Source organism: Melospiza georgiana, chromosome 9 (genome assembly GCF_028018845.1).
Source record: "Melospiza georgiana isolate bMelGeo1 chromosome 9, bMelGeo1.pri, whole genome shotgun sequence".
In the NCBI taxonomy this organism is placed as follows: domain Eukaryota; kingdom Metazoa; phylum Chordata; class Aves; order Passeriformes; family Passerellidae; genus Melospiza; species Melospiza georgiana.
This window is the reverse complement of record NC_080438.1, coordinates 17407862-17433880: the sequence shown is the minus strand read 5'-3', so window position 1 is coordinate 17433880 and position 26019 is coordinate 17407862. Positions and strand designations below refer to the sequence as shown.

Below are 26019 nucleotides of genomic sequence, written 5' to 3'. Positions count from 1 at the left end.
CTCCCCCAGTGCAGGGAGCCTGGGATGCACTGGAAGCTTCAGAGAGGCCACAATGATGTTTGAGGTATAACAGGGACCTCATCAGCACCTGGAACAGCCTTACAAGGGCTCACAGGCACTCCCAGAGTGTCTGGAGGGGTACTCTGGACTGTTCAGCCCGCAAGAAATAAAAAATATTGAAACTAAATGTGGATATTCTGTAGATATATCTCAGACTAAAGGCTGAGAAAGAATACCCAGGTGGTAATTCCTGTGTGCTGTTTTACACCTTGGCTTGCCACTGCCCCTGTACACATGCTGTCTGCAGGCTGTACTTAGGCAGAAGGCCACTGCAATTACTTTCTTGTCACTGGTTTCAGTCATTTTTTTCTTGTTTGTACTACAAATGCTGGAGTCACACACATTAACTTATCAGCGTGGTATAACAAATACCATGGTATAACAAGGTCCTGTTAGTTGCTACTTGCAAACAGAAAAATAAGGTTGCTAGTTGAAAAACAAGATGATTAAACCAAAGGGTAATGAAATAAACAAATTATGCAAAAGTGAAGGGAAACTTACAGGCCTGCCAGTTGGGCCTGCTATGCCTTCTTGACCAATAGGGCCAATATATCCCTGTAAACAAGCAGAGAATTTATTAGTTCACCATCTTTCCAAAATGAAGAAAATCCGCATGACATGTCCTAATTTAAAGTTGCTCAGCACACAGACCTATCAAATATCCAGAAGATCATGGTGGTACTCTCTAAATATTGAGTGCACATTGCAACAAAATCAGTAAAGTAAATATTTTAGTAATTTGTAATACTTATGCTTGGAAATTCCCAACACATTCTTTAACGTGAAAAGTGATGCACTAAAAACAGTGGAAACTTAAGTACTCTGATTACAAAAGACCACATATTTATTGAGCTACAACCAACTCTACCCTGAGTTATATTATTGCCCACAAGGACTCTTGTATGGCTGCCAGTAAGTGCTGCTAAAATGCCACTTTTCAGTTCCATTTCACTTAGAGCAAACTGCTTGTGTCCAATGTTTATCTCATATAGGAATGTTTAGAAAAATAAAGTAGCTATTAGAACAGTCCCCTAAAGCTGCTGCTCTGCATCTGGTTAACTGAACAATTCAGTTCTGTGATGGCAAAGTGGCAGTGAGAGAACATGTTGTAGCAAGGCCTCCCATGCTTCAGCCTTTCACACTTGATGCCATACTGGATGCAAAAAATGCTAATGATGTTTCCATGGTTTTGGGTAAGGAGCAAAGCAGAATATCATGAAGAATGAGCTAGTGGAGGTTAGGAACATTTTAGATTAAAAAAAAATCTTCATTAAAAAAAGACTACCTATTAATCAATAATGTCTGAGCACCACTATGTCTTACTTCAGGCAAAGTTTGATCCCTATTTTCTTTTGCTGTAGAACACAGTTACACAATGAGCAGTTTTGCCAGTAAGAAGAATGTTCAATAGACAAAGAAATACAAGGTCATAAGATTACACTAGCAGATCCACACTTAGTCAGCAGAGCCTGCATTTTTCTTTCAAGATTAAGGGCCCAGCTCTGTTTGTGGGTCTGTGTGCATGATGTAATCAGAGCAGTGTTGCTTCTAGACTCAGGCAGAAAGGTTTGGGTAGAGGCTTCTGGCCTTGTTAATAAGAAAAAGGATTATTTTCTATGTTAAAAGCATGTGCCACTTTCAAACCATCCTAACAATCTCTTTCATGCAGTGAAACACTTACAACTTGGCCTTTTGGACCTTTTGGGCCCAGAATTCCAACTAAGCCAATGTCCCCTGCAGGGCCCTGAAAATGCAAAGGAACAGTTTAATCCAACATGGACATTAGCCATCCACCTGTTTCAAACTCTTGCAATCAGTGAAAGGAAGATCATTTCTAAGAGCAGTAAGAGTGAAAATACCAAGTGCACTGATCCAGAATGTTTGTCCTTAGACAGGGAGCACACAGTTCTGCCTATCATGTTCCAACAATCCAGAGATATTTTGAACAAATTAGTGTTAAAGCTGATTAATTCTATGCTTTCATAATGTTCTCACTCTGTAAATAGCTTACAATCTAAGAGAAAAGAATGAGCACATACTTTTGGACCTGGGAATCCTTGAAACCCCATTAAACCTTGATCTCCATCTTCTCCCTGCAATAGAAGCAGGCATCCTTAGCATTACTTCACCTTGCTAACTCTTGGACTACTTGTTTTGCATCAACCACTGTGATTACATACAATCTGTCCTTTCAGCCCAGGCTCTCCTGCTGCTCCTTGGTCACCTGCTGATCCTGGAAGGCCTCTTCTGCCTCGCTTTCCTGGATGACCTAGAAGGCCTTTCTCACCCTGCCAATAAGAAGAAAATATATATTTGAATAGAATTATGGAAGTTGCAAATGCAAATACAGGTTTCCTGTCAGAAGCATGGAACTTGCTTTCTCCTTAAGAAATACACTTACTGCATTTATTTTGTTTTCCGCAGGAAAATAATTAAGCATACACAAAAATGCAAAAGCAGTGACTTGACTGCTCCTTGACTTGGAAATACAAAAACCATACATGTTGGATCAATTCTAGTATGGTATCTCTCAGTGTAATCAGTAAAATTCACAAAAGTAAATACAGAACAGACAGGTTAAAAGTGAATTTTAAAAATAATCCTCTGAGCAAGACACAGTGTACTTGTTGAAGTCCCAGCTGTTAGACTAAAAATCCACATTGATTCAAATGGAAACTAGACAAGTTCCTGCAAGAGAAATCCTCTAAGGACTATCAAATACACTGAAGACATGTCGAGCTCAGGAGGTTATTGAGGTGCAATAAAGGCTGTGAATATACAGGTTCCATGCTTTGTGCTTATGCTTTTCCCCAGGTTTTACCTTTGTAATATTTGCCTCGAGTCAGCATGCACATTATTAATGCTTTTTCTGTAGTATATGTGGCAACAGTTTGCCCTCAACTCATCTATTCCTTGCCTTTCTCCGATTGCAAGCACTTCTGAGCAGGAACTATCTCCTACAGCTCATTGCCTAGGCAAAGAAGTAAAATTCAGACTGGAGGCAGTGGCAATAAACACTGCAAATAATGAATATAGTTTATACTAAATAAAATTATAAAAATACATTATTTCCAGTTTCCAAGTAACTTAAGGTTTTAAAGAACAGCTTACCAATAAAATCTCACAAAGAAAAAGTTTAGATAAAAAAATCTATTCTAAATAAAGAAAAGTCTATTCAAAATGAAGGAAATTATCTGTAATTGTTACTTGTTTTCTTGTTTTAAAATTGAAATTAATCTAATTTATATGAGGATGTGCTGATATCAGGTACCTGGAACTGACTGGAAAATGGAGCACACTCAGATTTTCTTTCTTTCAGAAAGGGCTAAAAAAAACCAGTTTAAGACCTGTGATAAATTATATACTTATCAGCTCCCAAACCTGAAACTTAGGCTTGAAGTTATGGTAATTCTCTGCTATTAGATTGCTTAGATGCTTAAATCATCCTGACTGTTCTAGCAGCTAGAAACAAGTTTAGAAATAAGTCAGAAAACATCTGACCCTAAAGCAGGAGTGAACAAATACAAAATGTTTTGATGGCTTCTGGAGTTGGGAATAGCATTCACATGGATGAGACCTCTATTTTCAAGTTACAGTTTATAGAAATGTTGTAAACACAACTGGTAATCTTACCCTTCAAATAAGCCTTGATGTCTTTTACTCACATGATTAACAGCAGTGTGGTGGCTCCACAGCCACCAAAAGCAGCATGAAGAACAAACAGTATCAGCAAAACTGTAATTAAACAACCAGATTCCATGTATGTACCTACCTTTAGTCCAGGTGCTCCCATGGGCCCTGGCATGCCTGGCAATCCCTTGGGACCTCGAGCTCCAGGATAACCTGCTGAACCTGGCAAGCCTGAGTTTCCTTTGTTGCCCTTAACAAATTGAAAATAATGGTTTACAATGAGAACAGCCAAGCATGTTTTTCATTCTATGCTGAAACAGGCAAATTACATAGAATCAGCCAAAAACACTTAATGCTGTCTGTATGTATGGACACACAATGGTAGTACATCAAAATATATAGAAAGAACAATGATCAGCAGTATCATGTGGATTTCTGCTAGTATTCCAAAAGTAAAAGGCTGAAAATTGTTTGAACTTCTCAGTATTCATCTTTCAAGAAGAAATAACTCCACCTGAAATAGAATGAGACTACCTTCCCAAAGAAACATTCAAAATTCAACATTTTTACTTCTAAGGAACAGGCATGCTGGTAATACTAGTATGGTTGTGTGCACTGTAAAGATTCACACACAGTAACATTACCAGATGAAGAAAGACCAGAACATTTGTTATGAAATTGTATGAGAACATCAACCTATCAACAAAAGCAACCATTTTAAATGAAAAAAACCTGTTAGTGAGTACATGGAGTTCAGCCACTTTTGACATGCTACAAAATGGAAATTTGCTACCATACAAATGAATATTTCTGTGGTGTAATTTAATAGAAATATAAGCATATATAAATCTTCCTTATTTCCTGTGACATTCAGTTAAGCACTCATAGAAATAAAAAAGGTTGTATAAAACATTATTTTTGTATTAAATGTCATTTTTTTGGGCTTTTGAATTTGGTGATGTGGCTTATAGATTGATGGACTGATAAACTTACATAGCAAAAGTTCTGTTCTTTTTACTCATTGTGGCAAAAATCAGTTATAAACCTCTCTTACAAACTGTAATGGGGTAATGGAGTTGTCTTTACCATGATTGTATGACATTTTTGGTGGAAAGGCAAAAATGCAAAAATCCTTTGGGGTGATTCTGCTAAATCCAGCTCCAAAGAATTTTAAGAACTTGGAAGAGGTTCATGACCTGAGAGTGGAGAAGCTTGAGTAGGGTGCACCTGCCCCCTACGGGTAACTTGTTTAATTTTCTCTTTGCTCAACCAGATTGGGAACTCATACCTGAAACAACAATGCCTCATCCAGCACCTTGGCTAATTCCTAACTCCAAATCTACCTTGGTAATCTTTTATAACAATTACTGGTCCATCTGGGGAGTATACTGAGAAATTCATACTGGAAATTAAAATGGTCAGACTTTCAATTATGAGAACTACTCAAGGAATCTTGTCCCTCTCTCTGGGGGGACTAATTGAAGAGCTGTGTCACTGCTCCCAGTGGCAGCAGGTCAACACCTTTGGCCCCCAGCAAAGAACAGTCAGACAAAAAACCCATTTCCAAGAATGCTTTTAGATACCTCACATACCTAATACTCTACTTCACTGGCTTTGGACAAAGCTTCATAATTATTTAGGTGGAGAGACATAGGTTACAAATACAGAGTCAATAAGGAAATGTGGGATTATCTCAGACCCTAAGAGGAAATAGGCTAATTTTCAGGACCAGAATTGTGCAGCCTCTTTAAGAAATGACTTTCACTTAGCTGTAGTTACTACTGTCATATTCCAATGAAACTGTTCACACAGCATACTTCCCTTATGCTAACTTTATATCTTGGCTGGAATATTAGGAGCAAAAGAGAAAAAAAAAAATTGGTCTAATTTCCATATACTCAAGGAACAGAGAGTGGTCTCTTCCTTTTAAATACCTTAACCCTGGAAAATTCTGTAAAATGCTAAATGACATAGAGGAAATGTGGAAAGCAACTTACCTTAGGGCCAGGCTTCCCTGACAGCCCAGTCTTTCCAGGGTTCCCAGGACTGCCCTCTGGTCCAGGGTACCCAACTACTCCTTTCTGCCCTGGTGCCCCTGGTTTTCCCTTGAAAAAAAATCAAATCAAATATAGCATTGTTTGCTCTTTTCATCTTCACCCTCCCACTACTGGATTTCAGTCACAGTATTTCCTAAACCCTATATTACAACAGACCCAGTGATATGAATGAATAGTTGCAGAGGGAGCTCTGAGTTAGGATGTTTGCTTTAGAATTCTACTGGTTTAACCTTAGACTTGCCCTGCCATGGGATCTGAGCAACTTCAGCTGAAATCATGGGACTGATTTGTGTGCCAGCCTGGAAGATGCCTGAGAGTGTCAATTCTTAAACTGAAGTGAGGAATCCTGATAAAGTCATCTATTTATCCCTGGAAAAAACCCAACCATACACCTTTTTACCTTTTATTTTACTAAATGCTCAGTACTGGCCTTTCACAAATTTATGCTGTTCAAATTTGAATATATCAAAAATACAAATTTGTAATATGGCAAGTTTGTGGTAACGGGTGCTATACTTGCACAAAAAAGGCCTCATTTGGGATGTGATTTGAAACTTCCTCAAGTTCTAGTTTTACTGTCTCCTCATTTCTCTGTATGTCCCACTTTCCTTTTTCTCCTTTGCCTGCTGAATGATCCCTGCAGCTCTCCAAAAGAACATGCTGAGTATTTCCAAAGGACACACAGTTCCTTGTCTTCAAAAGGCTTCTCCTGCACTCTGCCCAGCAGGTACAAGCTCTGTGCAACAGCTGCTTTTCTCCAGTTACTGACAATGTTTTGATGTGAGGTAGTAAAAGTTATTTACAATATGTGCTTGCGTGGCATTATTTATTAGGGGACCAAAATAACCTTGATGCATTTTGTTCTTCATTATGTTTACAGGACACCTACTGCTTCCTGCTCTGGTTTCTCCCTCAGGGAGAAGGGCATGCAAGTCAGCTCCTCTGCAGTAACTCAAGAAAAAACATTAAAAATTTCAGCTCAGGGCAAGCAAGAGAAATAAATAAACCTCAAGGCATTTACCACATGTATCCATCATGGACATATGGATCCAAACTTCGGCAGGCTGCAGAGGATCAAAGAACTGATGGGGTCAGAAGTGAACACAAGTACAGTTCTGTGCAATATAATGTGGTAACTTCCCAATGGACTCCATAAATGAGCCAATTAAATAAGTTCACAAGTGGGAAGGACCTTGTTGTTAGTTGCACATCACTTCCATATGCTGAGTAACTGAATATAATTCAGTATAATTTAACAAAATTCCAAAAATCATCAATATTCAAAAATGACAGGGGCTCCTTTTTATTTTCCTGGATAATAAAAAGGCTCTTTAGAGTGAACACAAGACCTTCTGGGAACCCTGTCACAATACAATTCTGGTTTTATTAGTTAGTATTTTCTTTGTTTTATAATTTGAAAATAGGCTGTAGAATTTTGTTACTTACAGGAATTCCAGCTTTGCCTGCTTGACCTGTTCCTCCTTTCTTCCCTGTGGGTCCCTAGAAGTTACAAATATTTGTGAACAGACAAATGTCATAAATTCAATCCCCTAAGAAGAGCTGGGGATTGTTCCCCTCTAGTATTCATGTTCACATTGCCTGGCTTTGGACCAGATTATTCACATCTCAGGAGACAGCAGAAAGTTTTTAAAGTAAAAGCAAATACATTTTTGGCAGAATTGTGTATGTTTTTTCCCTGTTGTGAACCAGTTTTTAAAACTTTTCCAACAATAATCATAAAATGTTTTTCATCATGAATCTGGTAATTTCCCCTGTATCAGCCCCCCCTCTGTGATGAAGTGCACTTTTATTGCATTTCCTCTACTCTTCAAAAGGGAAGTCATGAAAAGTAGGCAATGCAACTGCACTGAATGTCTGTGGAAAAGAATACTAGAAAACAATAGTGTCACATACCACAGACGTGAACATTTGTTTTTATCTAAGACCTACACAAAAGATAAAATTTGCTTAAAACCATAATTATTTTCATCTTGACTGACCTAGAATTTGGTAGCGTAGGAAAACTAGTGTAGTAGTGGTAGTGTAAGAGATACTGAGCAGATAACATTCTTGTAAGTGGTTTAGTGACACAGGAGGTCATGCACCAAGGAAGAAAAGCTCAGAATGGTCAAAAGCTTTTCAGAGAACTTTGTTATAGGATAGTCTGCACAGAATATAAAGATTTATAGCATCAATTTTATCCTACCTCTAAAAGATGCAACCACTGAAGAGCAGGAACAAGTATAACACTTTTTAGCATAGAACAAATAGAAAAAGTTTTCCAAGATTTTCTAGATTAACTATTTCAAAAACACTTCTTAAAAGTTATGCTATCACTACCATGCTGCAGTGGCACAACATGCAATAAAGTGGAAAAGCCTGGGTTATTTAAGTGTAAATGTTTTATAATTATGCAAATATGACCAGCAAAATGTTGTTCTATTGTCAATTTAACACCTTTTTTGTTAAGAATGGCATAAAGCCCACAAGTCAGAACTGGAATGTGCATATTCAAATAACTTAATATTGTTTTCATTAAGATTTCTGGATGCATGTAAAGAAAACCCAGCTGATTCAGTGTTGCAGTTGGTGGGATTAGCTTTGCAAGGCTTGCTATAGCAGCACCAGTAGTGGCACTGCAGGTAAGGCTCTGTCACTGCTCCCAGTGTTAACACTTCTGTGGAATCTTTAAGCTCTTATGGGCAGCTCCATGCTGGGTATTGGTTCCACATTTGTAAATGGCAATATTGATCTGAGGGGCATTTGCAAGACAAAGAAAACATTTCTTCAAGAGGAACTGCTGATTTTGTCCTGGAATGTGAGCAGTGTGTAAGAGCAATATATCCAAGTTCATAGCTGGAGCACATGTTCACAATGTCTCCACATCATGTTTCCTTTCTGTTGCTTCAGTCAATTCCTGTCTACTACAGATTCTTGTAGCTACCTACAAAATTTTTAAACTCTAACAGAGTTGCTTCATGGAACTTCTCAGACAAAATATCTCATTTAAATTCCAATGGTAATTGGTATTTTAAGAAATCTTTTAGCCTAATGCTTTTGAAATCTCAAAAGCCAATGACATTCAGTTCATGGAAGAACATAAACACTTTGGCAATTTTCAACACACCACCAAGATGAGCTAATACTTCTAAAGAGAAAGATTTGGTCTTTGATCTTTGTCATGACTTGCTCTGTCATTATTGCTCTATATTCTGTAGCAAATTCCTTATTCCCAGGTCTCTGAGAACTCAGGGCAGTGCAGTACCAGGAGGCTTCATTTACAGATCAGAGAAGCAAAATCCCAGTTAGCCTCCGGAGCTACTTGAACACAAGAAACTCCACTTTAGGGGATAATTAAATATCACTCAAATGTTTCCAAAAGAGCTTCTCATAATTCTTGATATCACTCCAAAGTAAAACTACTTAACTATCAAATAACACCTATTTACTAACCAAGATCATTATGCAATTTTCCATTTTATATTTCTTTTTGTCCCTGCAGGTATGAAAAGGAAACCCAAACACTCAGTTTTAGCCTTATGGAACAGTTTTCCAAGGATAGCCAGTGAACAACAAAACCCTACAAATTCCAGGTAAGTGCAGTTTTGGTTTACTTTTTTCTACTTACGTCTGAACCTCTTTCTCCTTTTAGTCCTTGCTCTCCCAGTTCACCTGGCTCTCCCTTTGAAAAGAACATACATTAAATAAATTCCAGGAAACATCTGAATGCAAATGAAAACATATTTTCAACAGTCAATAGAGAAATCTCCCTGTTTGAAATACTTACTGGAGGTCCTTGTTGTCCAATAGGTCCTCTAAGCCCTGGAAGACCTGTATGACCCTGGGAAAGAGAAAATATAACATATTGCAGTACAGTAACTAGGACTGCCATGCTCAGTGAGCTGCAGAATTCCTTGTAAAGCCCATCCTGGGAGGTGTCAGGTGGACCCAGATTCACTGACATAACCTACATAAAGTATGGTGAGATCTCCAAGATCAAACTCTACAGAGCTCTTATTCTTTACATTCTCTACTCCAAGCTGCAAGTGGGAATTACATATTGTTTAAACATTTCTGCACTTCTGTAAGCATAGATTTGGTTCATGCATTTATTAATATGTCTGTCTGTATTACTTTTTAATTTGAATATTCTCTGTCAAGGACTGTCTCTCTTGTATTTGAGTGAACTGCATCGGTGATGAGCATGAGTTACCATCCAATTTTTATGCACTGAAAGACTGAATATAATTCATGAATAATTTTTAGTATTAGATTTTAAATAAGTAGTGCTTAAATTTCAGAGAAAAATGTTAACTACTACAGTATTACAGAAACACAGATCTGTTTAAGTTAAAAGTGGCATTTTGAGATCATTTATGGCCTCTTTCTCAAGCAAGGCCAGCTAGAAATTATTGACCAGGACCCTGTTTAGTCAAGTTTCCAGTATTTCCACAGATAGAGACTCCACAACCTCTCTGGGCAGCCTGTTCTGGTGCTCAGTCATCCTCACAGCAAAAAAACCCAAAAAAAACCCCCCAAAACCAAACAAACAAAGAAATCACCAAAAAAACATTTCAAAAGGAATTTAATGTGTTTCAGTTTTTGCCCTTTGCCTCCTGTCACTGGTCCCTATAGAGACAAGTCTGTCTACCCCATCTTCATTTCCTCCCATCAGGTGCTTGTACAGACTAAGGTCACTGGAGCCTCCTCCAGCTGAGGAGATGCAGCTCCCATGTCCCCACAGGAAAGATGCTCCAGGGTGTCCAGGGGTGCAGCAGTGCAGAAATGACCAGCACAGGATCCCTGCACAGCTGTGTGGGAAGGTGACACTGCTGCTGCATTACTCCACATGTCTGCAGAGCATGCCAAGCTCAAAGAAAAAGATAAAACCCAAGAGGTATTACCTTGTAGCCCTCATCACCAGGCTCTCCTCTATCTCCACGTTCACCACTTCGACCCTGGAGAGCAAACCAGGGAGCAAACTGTAACAGCTGAACTGAATATAATGCTGCAGTGAAATATGAACAGAAAGCTGAGATTTCTCTTAAACTATCCACTGAGAGGGAACTGAGGAATACAGACATAAAGGGTAGCTTGGATAAAGGAATAAACATGATATTTTTCTAAACAGAATGCATTGCAGTCACACAGTAGCCACAGTCTAAAATTTTTTGTAACTGAAGACTAGAAGCTAAAAGATAAATATTAGATGGTGCTTAATGAAACAGGAGGGAGAATTGACCTCAGTGGAACTTCCCCAGATTTATACTTATATATAAAATATACATATATATGTACAAACTTAGAATCTGAATGGATAAATGAAGTGACTCTGGTTTCAAGAAAGACATGCAAGGAAAACTCTCTTATGGCTTCTGTAAGACATATCCATTAAAAATTGGATTCTTTTCTGAAATGACTTGCTGTACTCAAAATCTGCTTTAATTGTGAAGTTTGTACTAATAATTTTGACAGATTCATAAATGCTGCAGATACACTCCACATATGAATTCAGTACAAAAATGGTTACAAAATGCAGTTCTCTAAATCAGCTGAATTAGTTTGCAGTGATAATGAAATAAATCAAAATATATTTTTGATTAGTAAAGTAATCAAGTGTAACTCTGGGTAAACAGGGTAAAATTCTTTTCTAAAATGTGCTGAACTAAACACAGACTAATGGCATTAATGTCATTAAATGGAGGGCACAGATGTCTAAGCAGGAAAGAGCACACAACAGCATTTTCATTAAGGGACCATCATTCTATATTTTTGTACTGATTCCTAAGACAATGATATAAAGCTTCAGAAATAAATGCATCTGCTCTTGTCCTGAGATGCACTAGTATAATTTTTTTGAGAAAGAAAGACCTACTGGTTCACCTATGGGCCCAGGTAGTCCAGGGACTGTATTGTCTTCGCCTGGGTAACCCTAAAGCAAAGAAAAGTATTAAAAAATGTTAACTTGGAAGTTCAACTTCATGCACATAAGTTCAAATGCTAATAAGAAGCAGAGAAGATGTTGTATAGATGCTAAAAGTGAATATGATGCTTATGGTTTAATATCATGAATATGGTAATTCCATTTTAACATTCACCTAAATGTCCCAAAGACATTAAGGACTAAAAAACCCTAAAGATTTGCTTTATTCTCAAAGGCAGCTATAAGAAAAAAATTATTAACTGAACAATATCCATATAATTGTGTCTTTATTTAATGAAAAAAAGGATAAACAGGATATTTGACAAGGGGAAGAAAGAAAATTTCTTCCACTATTTTGAGAAGTACATTTAACAGAAAGAAAAACAAGAGTACAGAAGACTCCAACATTAAGTCTGAAGTTGATTAAAATTTAAATATGAAATAACTGCCATCCAAGTTAATAAACAAAAACTTATCTATTCCAGATGATACCTAGTAATAGTAATGCAAAGAGAATCACAATTTAAATATGATTAAGAACTTCCACAGTCCATCAAAGTGGTTTTTCAGAAGTGACCCAGCAACCGAAACACCTAGCTGTCAACAAATCAGTTTTCAGTTTTTGTTTCTTAAATTGTATCAAAACCTATTTACAACATCAGCCACTCAATGCCTATTCAGAGTATTTATTGCAAAACTTGCTCCAGGTTGTAGCTCTGTGTCAAGGGCAGCTCCAATCCAATCTCCATGAAGTGAATCCAGGTACCTGCCCTCTTGGGGTCACAAGGGTTTCAGTGAGCATACAAATCTGTTTTCAGGATTTGAGACTTGAGAGAAAAACAATAAATTTGACACTAAAATAGCAGTACTGAGGCCACATCCTGTCCCTAACATTTTATATTAACCACAGACATTTGTCCATCCTAGCTGGACTTTCAGGCAAATCTGTGGGTGTACTCACAGCTCAGAGTTAAGTAAATATTTAGCTGGTTCTGCACTGATTATTTTTGTCAGCAGTGCTTGCTGAGGGCAGTGGTGCTGTCTGATACAATAGACTGTGTTCTGTACAATGGGTACCTTGTGCTTTAAAACCTCAAACATTTTAACAGTATAATTTTGGACTCCAGCTCTGAATGACCCATTTCCTCACTTTGCATTTCTTTTCCTAGTCTTTGACAACACTAACAAATACTGCAAATGGTGGCTTTTGCCGCTTGCTGTGGAAAACAGTGTGTGTGCAGTAACATTTCCTCCCTTTATAACTTCACTTTATAAAACACATCAGTGAAACCCATGTTCATACCTTTTCTCCTTTGGGGCCTGGGGGCCCTGAGGGCCCTGGAGGACCCTGGTGACCCTAAAGAAGCAAACCAAACACAAATTATTTTAAAACAAATAATTTAAAAAGCAATTAATTCCAAAATTTCTTTTAGCTACTTGCTAAATTTCTTTTTCTGCTTGAAAATTATTCTAAATCATGTTATGACAACAAAATCAATGGCAGAAAATTGACTGTGTGCAGGAAAAGTTCTGTGCATTTTGGGAAACTACATGTTCTGATAGGGCTTAATGCAGGTGATGGGAGCTGGGCTGGTTCTTGCTTCAAGGCTGGGGTCAGAGATGGGTGTTTTTGTTTGGAAAAGAGACTGGACAGTCTGCTCTGTAAGAAGATGACTCAATTAATCTATGATGATTTTCACAGCTATTTTTCAGTGAAAGCCACAATATCTTTATGTCCTTCAACTAACCTCATTCAATCAGTTTCTGTTACTTAAATGGAAACTACGTGGCCAGACAGTAAGCAGAGGTGGTGGTGTTTGCTGAACTCTCTTTATAATGAATAGCTGTAGTAGCTTTAGAGGAACTTTATTCAGAAGGGGTGAGATGAGTTGGATAAACAACAGTTTAAAGTTTACGGTAAAATCCCCCTGTGAGCAAACTAACAAAAGCCAGGCATCCTTGCTTAAGGCCAACAGTTCTGAGTAGGCAAATACACCACATAAACATATGCGAGCCCTGAAAATATTTGTGTAGTCTAGATACAGATTCCTCGGATATTTGAAATTAGAGTACCACAGAGTTACTTTGGGATGTATGTGTATATAAATTCAGTAAAAAACATACCCCATAACCTGGAATTCCTGGCTCTCCTTCAGGTCCCATTCCTCCTAGATGTCCCTGTTAAATGCAGTAATCAGAGAGAGAAACGAGCTCCTTTGTAGAGTGCTACAACAATGTCTACTATATAAAGTAAGCACCTGGAAAAATCTTGAAATATTGACATTTGACACCATGGAAAACTTTCTTGTAGCTCCTACTTCATTTATTAAAGAATACTGGGCTTTTCATTCTTCTGTGGAAAAACTGGTCAATGTTTTGAGTCCTAACCTTATAGTCTTTGTACATAATTAAATCAAATAGATCTGAGCTTTGAGAGGTGAGGAAGAACTCTCTTTACAAGTACTAGTATGCTAAGGGAAGCAGGGGGTGGTAATCACCTCAGAAAGTTGACTCCTTCTTGTGAAAATATTGGCCATTAGACATCAAACTTTGCTTCTGTACTTCATGTGCTCAGGGGAGCACACTGCTGCATTCAGTGGCCACAGGACTGGACTGAAACAGCACTTTGCCTCTCTAGTGGGGAGCCTGGATGCTTCTGTGCATCTGCCACACAGTACGGAGCAAGCCTGGGGAGCTTACTATGAAAGGAGCTAAAACTTAATGCAATAGACTTAATTCAGTTGACTTTGGACCAGATTCCTATTTGATAGGAGTAGTAGCCTTCATCTGAAGTGCTTTGCTTCAGCCATGGCTAAGGCTGATGGTATGTGACAGCAAACCCCTTGATTTTTGTTCCTGGAACTGCAAAGGTTTATAAACACCCACGGCAGTGAGGTTGTATGTGGAGTGTGAGACATGAGAGTTCCATGGTATCCTCTGCCATCCCACTCCCATAACTGCCAGATAACCAAAAGCTTGAGGTGGCTCCTTCCAGGTCCATGCCCCAGGTTTCTGTCTGGAAAGGTGAACAGATCTCATTCTGATGCTGAAAGACTTCTGTAAGTAAGAATGTTTTGTACTAACCACGGGACCTCGAGTTCCTCTTGCACCTTTAGGACCAGTTTTTCCAGGTTGGCCAGAATCACCAGCAGGTCCAGTTTCTCCTGGAGGGCCAAGCTGCCCCTTTTCCCCCTGTTGGTATTATTGCATTAAAAATACTAAGAGATTGACACTAAGTTTCAAAATGCAATTGATGCTTAATCAAAATGTGTAACAGCATTATTTAATAGGTATGACATTTACTGGATGGTATTTACTGTAGTTATTAGAATGTCAGAGCTCAGAACTCTGCAGTATGAAAGAGTCTCTGCTAGAGCCTTCTCATTGAGTCTTTGTTTTCTTTTAGTCAAAGCTTGAAGCAGAAACTGCTCTGAGTTGCAAAACTACATCTTGATACAAATTTCAATTTTCTAAGACCTTGAATGTTATTGATTGCAGAATGATGACAATTCTAATTGCTATGGCTAACAAGTAAAAAATTGGCTTGAAGCATGACACAAAACAGGGATAGTTTTGGTTCAATGGAATTTTGTGATGTAAATTTGAGTTTCAGATAAAAGGAAGGGAACTGGGGCAGATGAAAAATACTACCTTCTTTCCTAAACGGCCCCTCTGACCTGGATTTCCTGGTGTTCCTTCAGGGCCCTATAGATTTATTAGGGAGAGAAAAAGAAATGTTTGAGAAAGGCCTGGAAACATGTTTAACCTCTGCTCCAAAATGCACAACTAAGTAGGCTTTGGTAAAGCAGAGAGGTGGGAGGAAAAATGTCATTAACTGTGTCTTCAAGCAAGTTAGTAGGGCTGTCTCAAGTTATAGCACAAACAAGTGGGCAAGTTCCAGGGATTATTTATCAAAGTAATGGAAAAACACTGCAAATAAGGGTGAAAAAAACCCATTAAATCTTGTCCACACAGAAAATGTTACTTTACAGATTTGTGAAGCTTATTTGTTGCTTTGTAAGCTACTGTTTAAGGAAAATGTAGTATTACTCTCACCTCCAATGAAACACTTAGACAATGGGCTATAGGAAAATGATTTCCATGTTTAGACTAGGATATTATGATCTGTCTGCATCCCTAGAACGAGGTCAAACCAGAACTGTGATGTGTACACTCCCAGATGCCAGGGAGGACAAGTGGAGAAGGCGGCAGCTCTACAGCTGCCTTTGGAACATGTAGAACAAAAACATGAAAAATCCCTCCCTAACCACATCCTCCCAAAAATCGAATTGCCAGACCTGCATGTCTCACTGAGGCACAGAAACACTGCTGATGTTGATTATTGTACACAAGTATAATTACATAAAGCGTAGATATGCCAGGGTTGAGCTGTTTTACAATAATTTCAACACAGGAAACTTCCAATGTTCCCCAAAACTACCAATTCAAAATAGAGTCAAAGAAACAAAAGTTGTTCTGCAGCACACTAAGGGTGCCAACAACCAAAAGAACACTTTTTTCATTTCCTAGAAAAGCAATTAACAGTGAAGAGCCCAGGACAAAAGACAGCAGAATGTAGCACAGATGCTTAGAGGACAGAGTGGACAGTGCTCCCAGCCATGAACAGCTGGAGCTCCAAGCAATGTTTTGTCAGACCCCACCATCATACAAGAGCTGCACAGAAGGCAGCCAGAGGTCTGCAGATGAGAACACGATGGTTTTTGGTAAGGGAAGCTGGTCTGATTTAAAGCTACAATACTTGCTTTGGAAGCTGTCCTCCAAAATTGTTCTCATTTTGTAGCTGCATACAATTTCATGGATGGATTTTAGTTGCTAGGAGTGATGCCAGAACAAATAGGCAAACTGATCTAACAATGTTGTCTGTGAATTCTAGTGCTTGTCTACTATTTGATCAGGGTACGTTTGATGCCACATTGTTTGGAGAGGAGAGCTGAAGTGAGAGGCTCCAGGTTGTGTGGTACATGTGTCTGGATGACAGATGCTGAGGAATCACCATTTGCCAAGGTAGTCCCATATTTAAAATAGGAAAAGCATTTGTCTCCTCTCTCTACCAATCCTGAACTACACTGGAAGCTTATTTAAATACAGTCACCTCTAATTACATAGAAAAGCAGGAAAATCAAAAATTAAGGAAGAAAGAAAAATTAACTTTGTTTACTAAAAGCAAACAAGCAAGAAGTCCATTTCCACCAGAAAACACTTACAGGAATTCCCATAAGGCCAGGTTCACCAGGAGGCCCAGCAATTCCTGGTAATCCCATCTCTCCTTTTTCACCACCTTCTCCAACAAGTCCCTGGTCTCCAGGGTCTCCCTAAAACACAATAAAAAAAACCCCAAAAATCCCTTAGTCAGCCTGCTTCTACAGGATTACTTGTTCATAAGAAAAGGGAATTCTGAATCTCTGAGTTTGAAAAAGAGCCCACTGAAACTGATGTGAACCTTACCAGTCAAATTCAGATCAGGCTCTAAGTTCGGGTAAAGCCCTGTTTATCCCATTCCTACACTCCAACAGCCACATTTTGCCTCATCCATCACCAAGTATCTGAGATTATTCTCTATGACATCCCCTGTGCTGGCACCTGCCACAGTCCCTGGCACAGCACTGATCTAATCTGGGGAGCAGAGCACCCTTGGGCTTGCTTCCTCCAGCACTTTAGCCAACACAGACAAAAGCTGTACTCAGGTAAAACTTGCTTTTCTTCGTCAAGCCACTCAGCTCTGCAGCCCTTGCAAGCTAGATATGTACCCAAAAGATACAGAAAACCCTGTACTTTACAGGACCTCCTGTGTTAAAACTAAGTGCACTCAATGGGCTTAGTTGATCTGGTACTGACATAGGATAAAACAGGAGATTTGGATCCTTAGGCTAATAAGAGTACTTTAAATCTGCTGCAAAAATTTAATATACCTTTGGGCCATCTTTTCCTTGAACACCGTCTTCTCCTGGAGGCCCTGGTTCACCCTTATAGTAAGAAAGAGTTGAAAACAAAGTTATTGCCTATATTTCTTGACTAGTTTTATACATGTTTATTATCCTTTGGAAAACTTTTAGTTGCTCTTAAAGTTTATTTATCTTCAGTGTCACAGCCCATGAATATCCAATGCAAGAAAACATACAAGATGATCAGCATTAGAAAAATGAAGCAATATTATGCCCATATAACCCTGGAGATTTAGACAGTGGCACTGAGATTTTGTTTGGATTCAGAGCACATAACATGTAATTACAGTAACCTCAAAAATATATCAGTTCTGTCCTGAAACTTCCATGTTTATGTGGATAACTACTATATTGGTATGTTTTCTGTAGGGCCATTTACCATTAGAAATATTTCAACATTATAATCACAGAATCATCAAGGTTGAAAGAAAGCTTGAAGACCATTGAGTCCAACCATCAGTCCAGCACCACCATAACCACATTCTCAAGTGCCACACCCAGATGCCTCTCAAACACTTCAAGAGACTGTGGCTCCACCACCTCCCATGGCAACTTATTCCAATGCCTAAACACTCCTTCAGTGAAAGTTTTCCTTCTATTCTGAAGGTTCCAATCTGAATCTCTCCTAGTACAACTTAAGGCCATCCATTCTGTCCTTTGTTAGCTGGCAGAAGAGACTGACCCCCCACCTCACTACTGCCTCCTTTCAGGTTGTTGTAGAGGGAAAGGAGTCTCCTTTTCCTCAGGTTAAGCAACACCTGCTCTCTCAACTGCTTCTCAAAATCTCTGCTTCAACAGCTCCATTGTCCTTCTCTGGACATGGTCCACACCTCAGTGTCCTCTTTTGAACTGAGACCCAGAACTGGACACAAAGCTCAAGGTGCACCTTCACCAGTGCCAGGAACAGGGAAAAATTCACTGCCCTGCTCCTGCTGGCCACACCATTGCTGACACAGGCCAGGAGGCCATTGGCTCTCTTGGCCACCTGGGCACTGCTGGCTCATGTTCAGATGGGCTGTTGACCAGCACCTCCAAGTCCCTTTCTGCTGAGCAGCTCTCAAGCATCTCTTCCCCAGTCAATACTCTTTTTACCTTGCCACAATATTACACTGTTTTTTCTTTTAAAAAAGAAGCTATCAGAAAATAGTTGCTTATTGAATTCTTCTGTTAAATCAACATTTCTCAACCTGCACTTCATTTGTAACTTCTCTGTTATGGAAGAAGATATGCATCCACAGCTTACCCTCAAACCTTGGTCACCTGGTTCTCCAGCCTTCCCAGCAGGTCCAATGTCTCCCTGGATATCACAAGAAAAATCCATTTCAAAGGACAATATTTGTAACAATGACAGGGTTTACAGTTGATGGAGTCATCATGACAATAACAGTATTTCTTAATGATCCATCACTGTACTTGGCTAATGAATCAGAGCTCTCTGATTTGTTTTTATGAGAATTTGAAAATATAAAGATCTTAAGAGAGAATAATTTCAACATTTACCTTTGTGCCTGGTTCCCCCTGCAGACCAGGTTCTCCTTCAGGGCCAGGAGGTCCCTGCATGGTACAAGAGCTACTGTTACATGACCACAGTAATAATTTTGCAACAACTAAATAATACACCCAAAACTGAAGCAGAAGAATGGCCTGAGACACTGGGAAAGATGAAGGTCTGAAAAATCAAATCTAGACAACACAGTTATTTGTTTTTTCTAGAGCCAAACACAAAAGAAAGAGTAGAGGAAATACAGTGTGGGTCAGCAATATATTGAAGACTCAGCAGTACCCCTAAGCCTGTACCTTTCACCATAAATTACTGCTGAGCAAGCATCTATCTTCTGCAAATCTGACTGACAACTTCAGCTCTGTTTGGGCTTGGAGCCAAGTAGACACAGCCTTTGGAGAACTGAACCCTTTTTGGAGGCCTCAGCCCCTAATGAGTTGATGATATCAGACTGCTTTTCGTAAAGTTTACACAGAAACCTTGGTAGTTACGTCAGAAGTCTGGATTTTGGGTGACTGAGGAAGAGTTTTTCTTTGAATATGCCAAATCCTTACTGCTCTAAGGTACTTCATTACAAATGCTGCTAATACATTCTGTCACATTTCTCGCAATGAAATATTAAAAATAAAGCAAAAAAAAGAAGCAGAAGTGCTTCAGTTTTCTACAGCTGCTTTCCTTTATCTACAAATTGAAAGAACATATGATTAAAGGTGTTTTACTGCTAACTGCAAGGAGAGCAGTGCTTTCAAAAAAAATTGTTTGCTCAATTAAACCTTCACCTTCTATGACAAATGTCATAACGATATGCTCAAAGACAGTGCTTATAACAGAATAAGCTACTTATTTTAGACATTCTTTGGTAACAGCTTTAAATAAGAGTCTCTGACAAGCTCAAGATATTTAAGTCAGCTGCAGGTTTATAAATTTTTTTTTATAAACCTATTGTCCAGGATTAGTCAATTATTTAAGTATTTGTAATTGATAGATCAGTGATTAAAATCTCACCTCAAAACCCGTTTCTCCAATAGGGCCAGCATCCCCTGGTTGTCCTCTTGGACCCTGGCATTAAAGAAAATTTTGGATGCATTATTCAATTAACATTAAATTACATGGTAGAGTATTCAATTTGTCTCTTCACAACTCCTCCAACTGGAATAAAGAAATGTATTTCATTGTCCCTCCTCCTGAATCCAACAGTGTATCCAAGTCCCATGATGGCATACAGTACCAACCTTGACGCACTGAAATAACATCTCAAATAATAGCACAGATGTCTTTTCTTTTAGACAAAAATAAATTATTATCTGAACTAAGCTCTTCTCTTGAGTAGCTGAGACTTTGTTTAATTAAGGTTTGTTAGACTGTCTGGTTTGCTTTGTGGAAAAGCCTACAGTCTGGTGTGGAATTAGCTGAAAACAACTATTTCACCACGGACAGGACAGTCACTGAGGCATAACAGACTAAAGGCTTCTTAGTAACACTGATAACTATAGCATAAGCATTTTATGATAAGCCTTACATGTAAGGAGTAAATTTACTGCAGTAACAGCCAGGGATCATTTCCCAAAGTGGCATGCTCAAATTCTCTGCACATGTAAGATCTGAGCTCACAGAGCGGGATTTGTGGGCTGGGAGCAGAAGCTGTAACAGCTTACAGCTGATTCCACAGCCACTGGGAATGTATGTCCAGACAAATCAGCTCTCTGCATGTAACCAGTCTTTGAACTTCCTTCAAGTTCATATCTATTTATCCCTTTGGGACTCATCTATGTCTAAACACATTCTAAATTCAAAACATTTTCTTGATCTACAATTCTCATGTAAAAGAAAGATGCTGCTTCCATATATGACAGAAGCCATTAAAACAAATATTTACTCTTATTTTGTCTCACTTCCTCTTACAGACTCTGCATATGGTTTTGCTCCTCCTGATGACCTGTGAATATTCCCTTCCCTTTTAAAAACAATGTAAATTGCATCTTACTGACAGAATTCCAGCAGATGCATCTATTTTACCTTTTATCTTCATTTAAATATGAACAACTAAAACTGCAGTTACTTCCCTTTGATAATTCACTTTGTTCTAAACTAAGTTAATTGATTTTCATCTGCAGAAACCCCATGAAATTCCACTAGGCAAGTGTCACAAAACTTCAGTTTGCTTCACAAATCAAGTATTTCTTCATATTACCATGGAGATAAGGCTGCTGGATCAGTAATGTATCTTTCTCCCAAGACTTTCAGAAGCCAAAATTTTATAGCAATATGGGAACACCTTTTAACCATTATTATCAGGTAATTTGCAAAGGATTTTACTGAAATGTCTGACAAGTAGATAAAGTTTGACTGCAATTTAGATCAATCCCGTTAATACAAATAGCTCTAATTGCTCATCTTTCTCTGCTCCTCCACTAACAATTAGGGCTTTTCTGTTCTGTGTAGAACTGGTGATAGGGCCAGAAAAGCTCAGCAGCTGGCTTCCACAGTGACCAGCTGACAGAGGATGAAATCAAGCTGCTTGGATAGGCAGCTAAAAAAGAGCCATGCATTTTATTGTGCAATATCTTCTGTCATTTTATCACTTTCTAGCTCCACAGACCTTCTTCTGAAGACATTTTACTCTTTCAGGACTTGATAGAAAAGATATCCTGTTCACAGGATAAGTTTTTCTTCTGACAGTGAACATGTGGTTTCTCTGATGGTGAGCACAGAGAAATGTAGACCACTTAGATTAGGTAAGGCAGACAGGCATGCTACTGATATGAAAATTCAGACTTGGCCAGAAAATGGCAGGAATTTGACATATAAAACTTCCATTGTAAGGCTCTCAGATGCTGCAACATGAAGATATAATAAATGAAAGAGATGAAATAACAAGAATCCAGCAATAACTATTGGAAGAAACACATTTTCTGTGAAATATTTTGCCACTCCTACAGGTTGGGAGCTCAAGTTAAATATGTAATTCTATCCTAAAGAAAATTTGTTGGGGTTTTTCTAGCCCTCAAAATGTGCAATTACTTTTGTAAGCATGGATTAGTAGAAATAATATTATAAAAATACGAAATACTAGTAATACTAAAATTAATACAACTTTTATCAACATTTCACTTTCCAGATTTAAATTAACTATGTGCAATTTACTGTGCAAAATTACGTTCCAGAAGCAATGTAAACACACAATTTTTAACAACTCTATCAGATTTCTGCACCAGAAAATGGGAGCCTTCTCCCAAATCCTACTTAGACAGCATATATTCTTTTCCTGTATTTATATAATCTGATTTCCCCCCAGAGATGGTGCTGCAATACTATTCCTGTCACAGCTACATCTTGCAATTCAGTGCATTTATTTGCTGCAGGTTCTTCCTGATCTTCTGTAACAATATCAGCCACATGAAAGTGAGCCAGGCTTTGACACAGTAACAAGAATCCATCCAGCAGAGCAATGTCTGAGGTTTATTACAGCAGGCTCTTCTTGAAAATTTAACCTGCCAAATAGATGTGGTCCCTGTGTTCCTGAACAACAATCCTCATGTTTGCCTAAAAAAACACCACTAAAGTGTTGCCACATACATTTACCCAATACATAACACAGATTTCTACCTCAGTGTGGTGTAAAGCCACATTATATCATGGTCTGTGCTCTGTTTTGCTCTCTTGTGTTGTGCCCCCCTTACTACAGAGCTTCCCAACAAGATTAACAGGTCTCTGTGAACAAGTTACACTAAGCAAGGGAGGCAGACTCCAGCTCTGCAGTCTTGGAGCAATCACCCCACAACTCCTACCTAACCACAGCTGGAAATACTGGATCTCAGTAAAATGGAGCTTGAGTTGTCAGGGAGCTTGTATAATAAATACATGGAAAAACTCTGAGCAGGCATAAGGATCAACTTACTGGCTCTCCTATTGGTCCTCTGTCTCCTGTGGCTCCTGGAAGCCCAAGCAAACCCTGGAAGATTAAAATAAAATAAAAAATCACTGGAAAGAAGGTCCTTCATAGTCTGAGCACAGCAACTTCCTCTCTTGTTTGTGCTCACACAGTAACTAACACAGAAACACCCATGAAGTATGTGTGGCCTTTTTTTCTGGTTGACATGCACTGACACATCACTGGCTTCTGCGGCAAGTGAGGGAGTCCTGAGTAAGTCTTTCCTCAGTTTCTTTTACATACAAATGAATCTTAGCTGAGCCACCATTTACCAGTTCAGTGTAATTCTCCCTAGATTCATGTGCTGCTTGTGTGACCAAACTGCCCTAGGGGCTGTATTTTAGATAATCAGGAAGGTTCACAGCACACTTTTCTCTCTGCTCAACTTTTTTCATACCATTTTTTTCTCATACTGTCTTCTAGAAAGTGTAGTTGTGGGAATAATACATCAGTATCCTGAACTTTGCAATAAATGTGCTATTACACATCATTTCAACCTAATGAGGTTTTGCTTCATTTATTTCTGTGAATATAAATACATCTAAAATTTCTAGTGAATGAAGAGGAAATGAAAACCCCTTTTGTCAAATGTGAGAGGCAACAAGCTCCTAAATCCGAGCAGAAACTGCAAGAGAAGTATGGTGACAATCAACATTTCGAGTTTCAACTGCAGAACAAAATCACCACCATTCCTGCTCTGTTTTTGTTTTTTGCTTCTCTCTTTGTTGAAAATCCAGTATAATTTGGACTGAGTGATAACTTGCTTTGTAAAAAAAGCCTCAAATAGAACACATTAGATTTCCATTCAAAAAAGCACTAAAAGAAGGAATTTTCTTCTATACATGATATTCATTTAACACATTTCTACATTTATCCCTACATTGATAAGACAGACCTACTTCAAATTCTATCAAAGAATTATTGTTCTATGTCACAAAGACTTTCATCCTTAAAACTGCTCTTCTGTCCCTGGTTCTTTGTATAAATAAATGCAAACTGTCAGAGTTTTCCAGCTGCTCTGAAATAGATAAACTTCCTCATACCCAAGTGTCAAACAAAGTATGAGATTTTTCTGGATTTTTTTTTGTAGAAGTGCTAGTGAATGTCATACTCACAAGTGCACCCTGATCTCCTCTTTCTCCTGGATTTCCAGCTTTACCCTGGTTAAAGAGAAAAATTGAAAGACAATGCTGGCTTCAAGTAATTTCCAAACATAGCTCAGAAATCAGAGTTACTCTGTTAAAGCTTACTACAAGCACTGGCTCCAATACTCACAATGAGCCCAGGGATTCCTTTCTTTCCTGGATCACCTCTTTCTCCCTGATAAATAACAAACAATGTGTAAATTCTACATACATTTGTTTGATAAGCTGCATGCAGTTACTGTGAGTTTAAATGCTGGGTAACTACAGAAAATCCCTCAATGTACCTGGAAAAGCCAGAAATCTGCATATCTCTGAGATTAAATGGAAATCACTGGCTTCTGCAATGATGAGCTGGAGGTTTTTTTGTTTGTTTACTTTTCTTTGTTATGGTCTGCCTCAGTGTTTTATATAGTACTGAGCAATGCAAACACTCACCTTAACACCTTCTGTTCCCAGTTCTCCTGGAGGACCATCGAGACCTCTTGGCCCCTGAATATTGAACAAGTGATTGGGAATACTAATTATGCATTATTTTTGCTGGTCATTAAGGAGATGCTACATAAGCTTTAGGAGAGGGGAAACATTTTGTTAGCAGGAAAACCAATTTTTGTTGTGAGTCAAGTGTGAAATAAAGCTTCGAAGAATAAAATGAGTTTCTGGTTTGTTGAATTATGAACTTAAGAAGAAAGATTTTTTTAAAAGTATGTAAACAAAACTTTCAGTGTCTCTGCTGGAGCCAGATGGCAGGCTGATATTTTCTGCTCTTTTTTTCATCCACCTTGTACTTATGCAACAGACATGGACTTAGAGGGATTTAGATGATCAGTGGATATACAGAGTAGTTGCTTTTGAGCACATTGTAAGATGCATATGCAAAAATTAATCTTGCTAGTAAGACTAAAAAAAGCAGATAAAATTCTTCCACTAGTAAACCAATTTGAGGCAAGATTAGAAGAAATTTATAACTGTGAACTATTGTGGTCTATTGTTAGACTAAAATGTTTTTTTTTTTTTCAAGCAATAGATGAACAAAGATAACCTGTTATATTATTGTAGCATAATATAGCAAGTACCTATTGTCAAAACATTCAGAATTTTATTATGTAAGATTGGTAATCTAAATTGATTAGCTTACAAGCAAATGAAAAATCCTTAAATATGTCATGAGCAAAATGGAAAATAATATTTTATCCATGCTGACTTAGGAAGTTGTTTCCATAATTCTAAAAACCATGACTGTTTAGGTATGGAACATTAAATTAAAACCAGTTAATAACAACTTAAAACTAATGACCACTTCAAAGGAAGAGCTAGATAAGTATCAAGACAGGCTCTTTACAGCAGTGTGCATTGAAAGGATGAGACATAACAACTTTCCTGGTGGCATTTGGGCTGGGCTGGCATCAGAAGGATTTAGTACACTACTGAGTGCCTAGAGGAAAACAGTCTGCATTTCTATGGTGAATTTCTGAATTGTAGAGAACCTGACATCTTAGGTCATGGTTTATAGTGAAGGGCATCCAATCATGACTGATTTTCAATCACACAAGTGTTCTAACTGATAATAATAGGGGCTTGTAAAAGGACTTTGTTGGAAGCACATCTGAGTTAATTTAGTTTACTTTCCCTCCAAAAAATATCAGTGACTTCCATATCTCTCTTGAATATTTTGAGAAAAAACATACCAGAATTTGTTTTCTCTGACTCAGACTGACTGATCAATATCAAAATCTCCCTTGGAACACTTTTCTCTGGAGCAAAAGGGAAAATGGCTGACTGGTAACTCAGGAACAGTGTGTATCCAGAATC

At 38.3% G+C, this 26019-nt stretch overlaps 1 protein-coding gene across 1 annotated transcript in view; it reads right to left on the bottom strand.

The window, feature by feature from the left end:
* Positions 1 to 26019, bottom strand: part of COL24A1 (collagen type XXIV alpha 1 chain) — a 119038-nt gene that overhangs the window by 11315 nt on the left and 81704 nt on the right. The window contains exons 29-52 of the mRNA XM_058029721.1: positions 24646 to 24699; positions 24341 to 24385; positions 24181 to 24225; positions 23033 to 23086; positions 20140 to 20193; positions 19134 to 19187; positions 18877 to 18930; positions 17601 to 17654; positions 16896 to 17003; positions 15322 to 15375; positions 14755 to 14862; positions 13795 to 13848; positions 12974 to 13027; positions 11623 to 11679; positions 10652 to 10705; positions 9535 to 9588; positions 9376 to 9429; positions 7194 to 7247; positions 5688 to 5795; positions 3833 to 3940; positions 2241 to 2348; positions 2100 to 2153; positions 1742 to 1804; positions 562 to 615 (exon numbers count right to left, since the gene is read on the bottom strand). Coding sequence (XP_057885704.1) covers positions 562 to 615; positions 1742 to 1804; positions 2100 to 2153; positions 2241 to 2348; positions 3833 to 3940; positions 5688 to 5795; positions 7194 to 7247; positions 9376 to 9429; positions 9535 to 9588; positions 10652 to 10705; positions 11623 to 11679; positions 12974 to 13027; positions 13795 to 13848; positions 14755 to 14862; positions 15322 to 15375; positions 16896 to 17003; positions 17601 to 17654; positions 18877 to 18930; positions 19134 to 19187; positions 20140 to 20193; positions 23033 to 23086; positions 24181 to 24225; positions 24341 to 24385; positions 24646 to 24699 — 1560 coding nt within the window. The remainder of the gene's footprint in view (positions 1 to 561; positions 616 to 1741; positions 1805 to 2099; positions 2154 to 2240; positions 2349 to 3832; positions 3941 to 5687; positions 5796 to 7193; positions 7248 to 9375; positions 9430 to 9534; positions 9589 to 10651; positions 10706 to 11622; positions 11680 to 12973; positions 13028 to 13794; positions 13849 to 14754; positions 14863 to 15321; positions 15376 to 16895; positions 17004 to 17600; positions 17655 to 18876; positions 18931 to 19133; positions 19188 to 20139; positions 20194 to 23032; positions 23087 to 24180; positions 24226 to 24340; positions 24386 to 24645; positions 24700 to 26019) is intronic.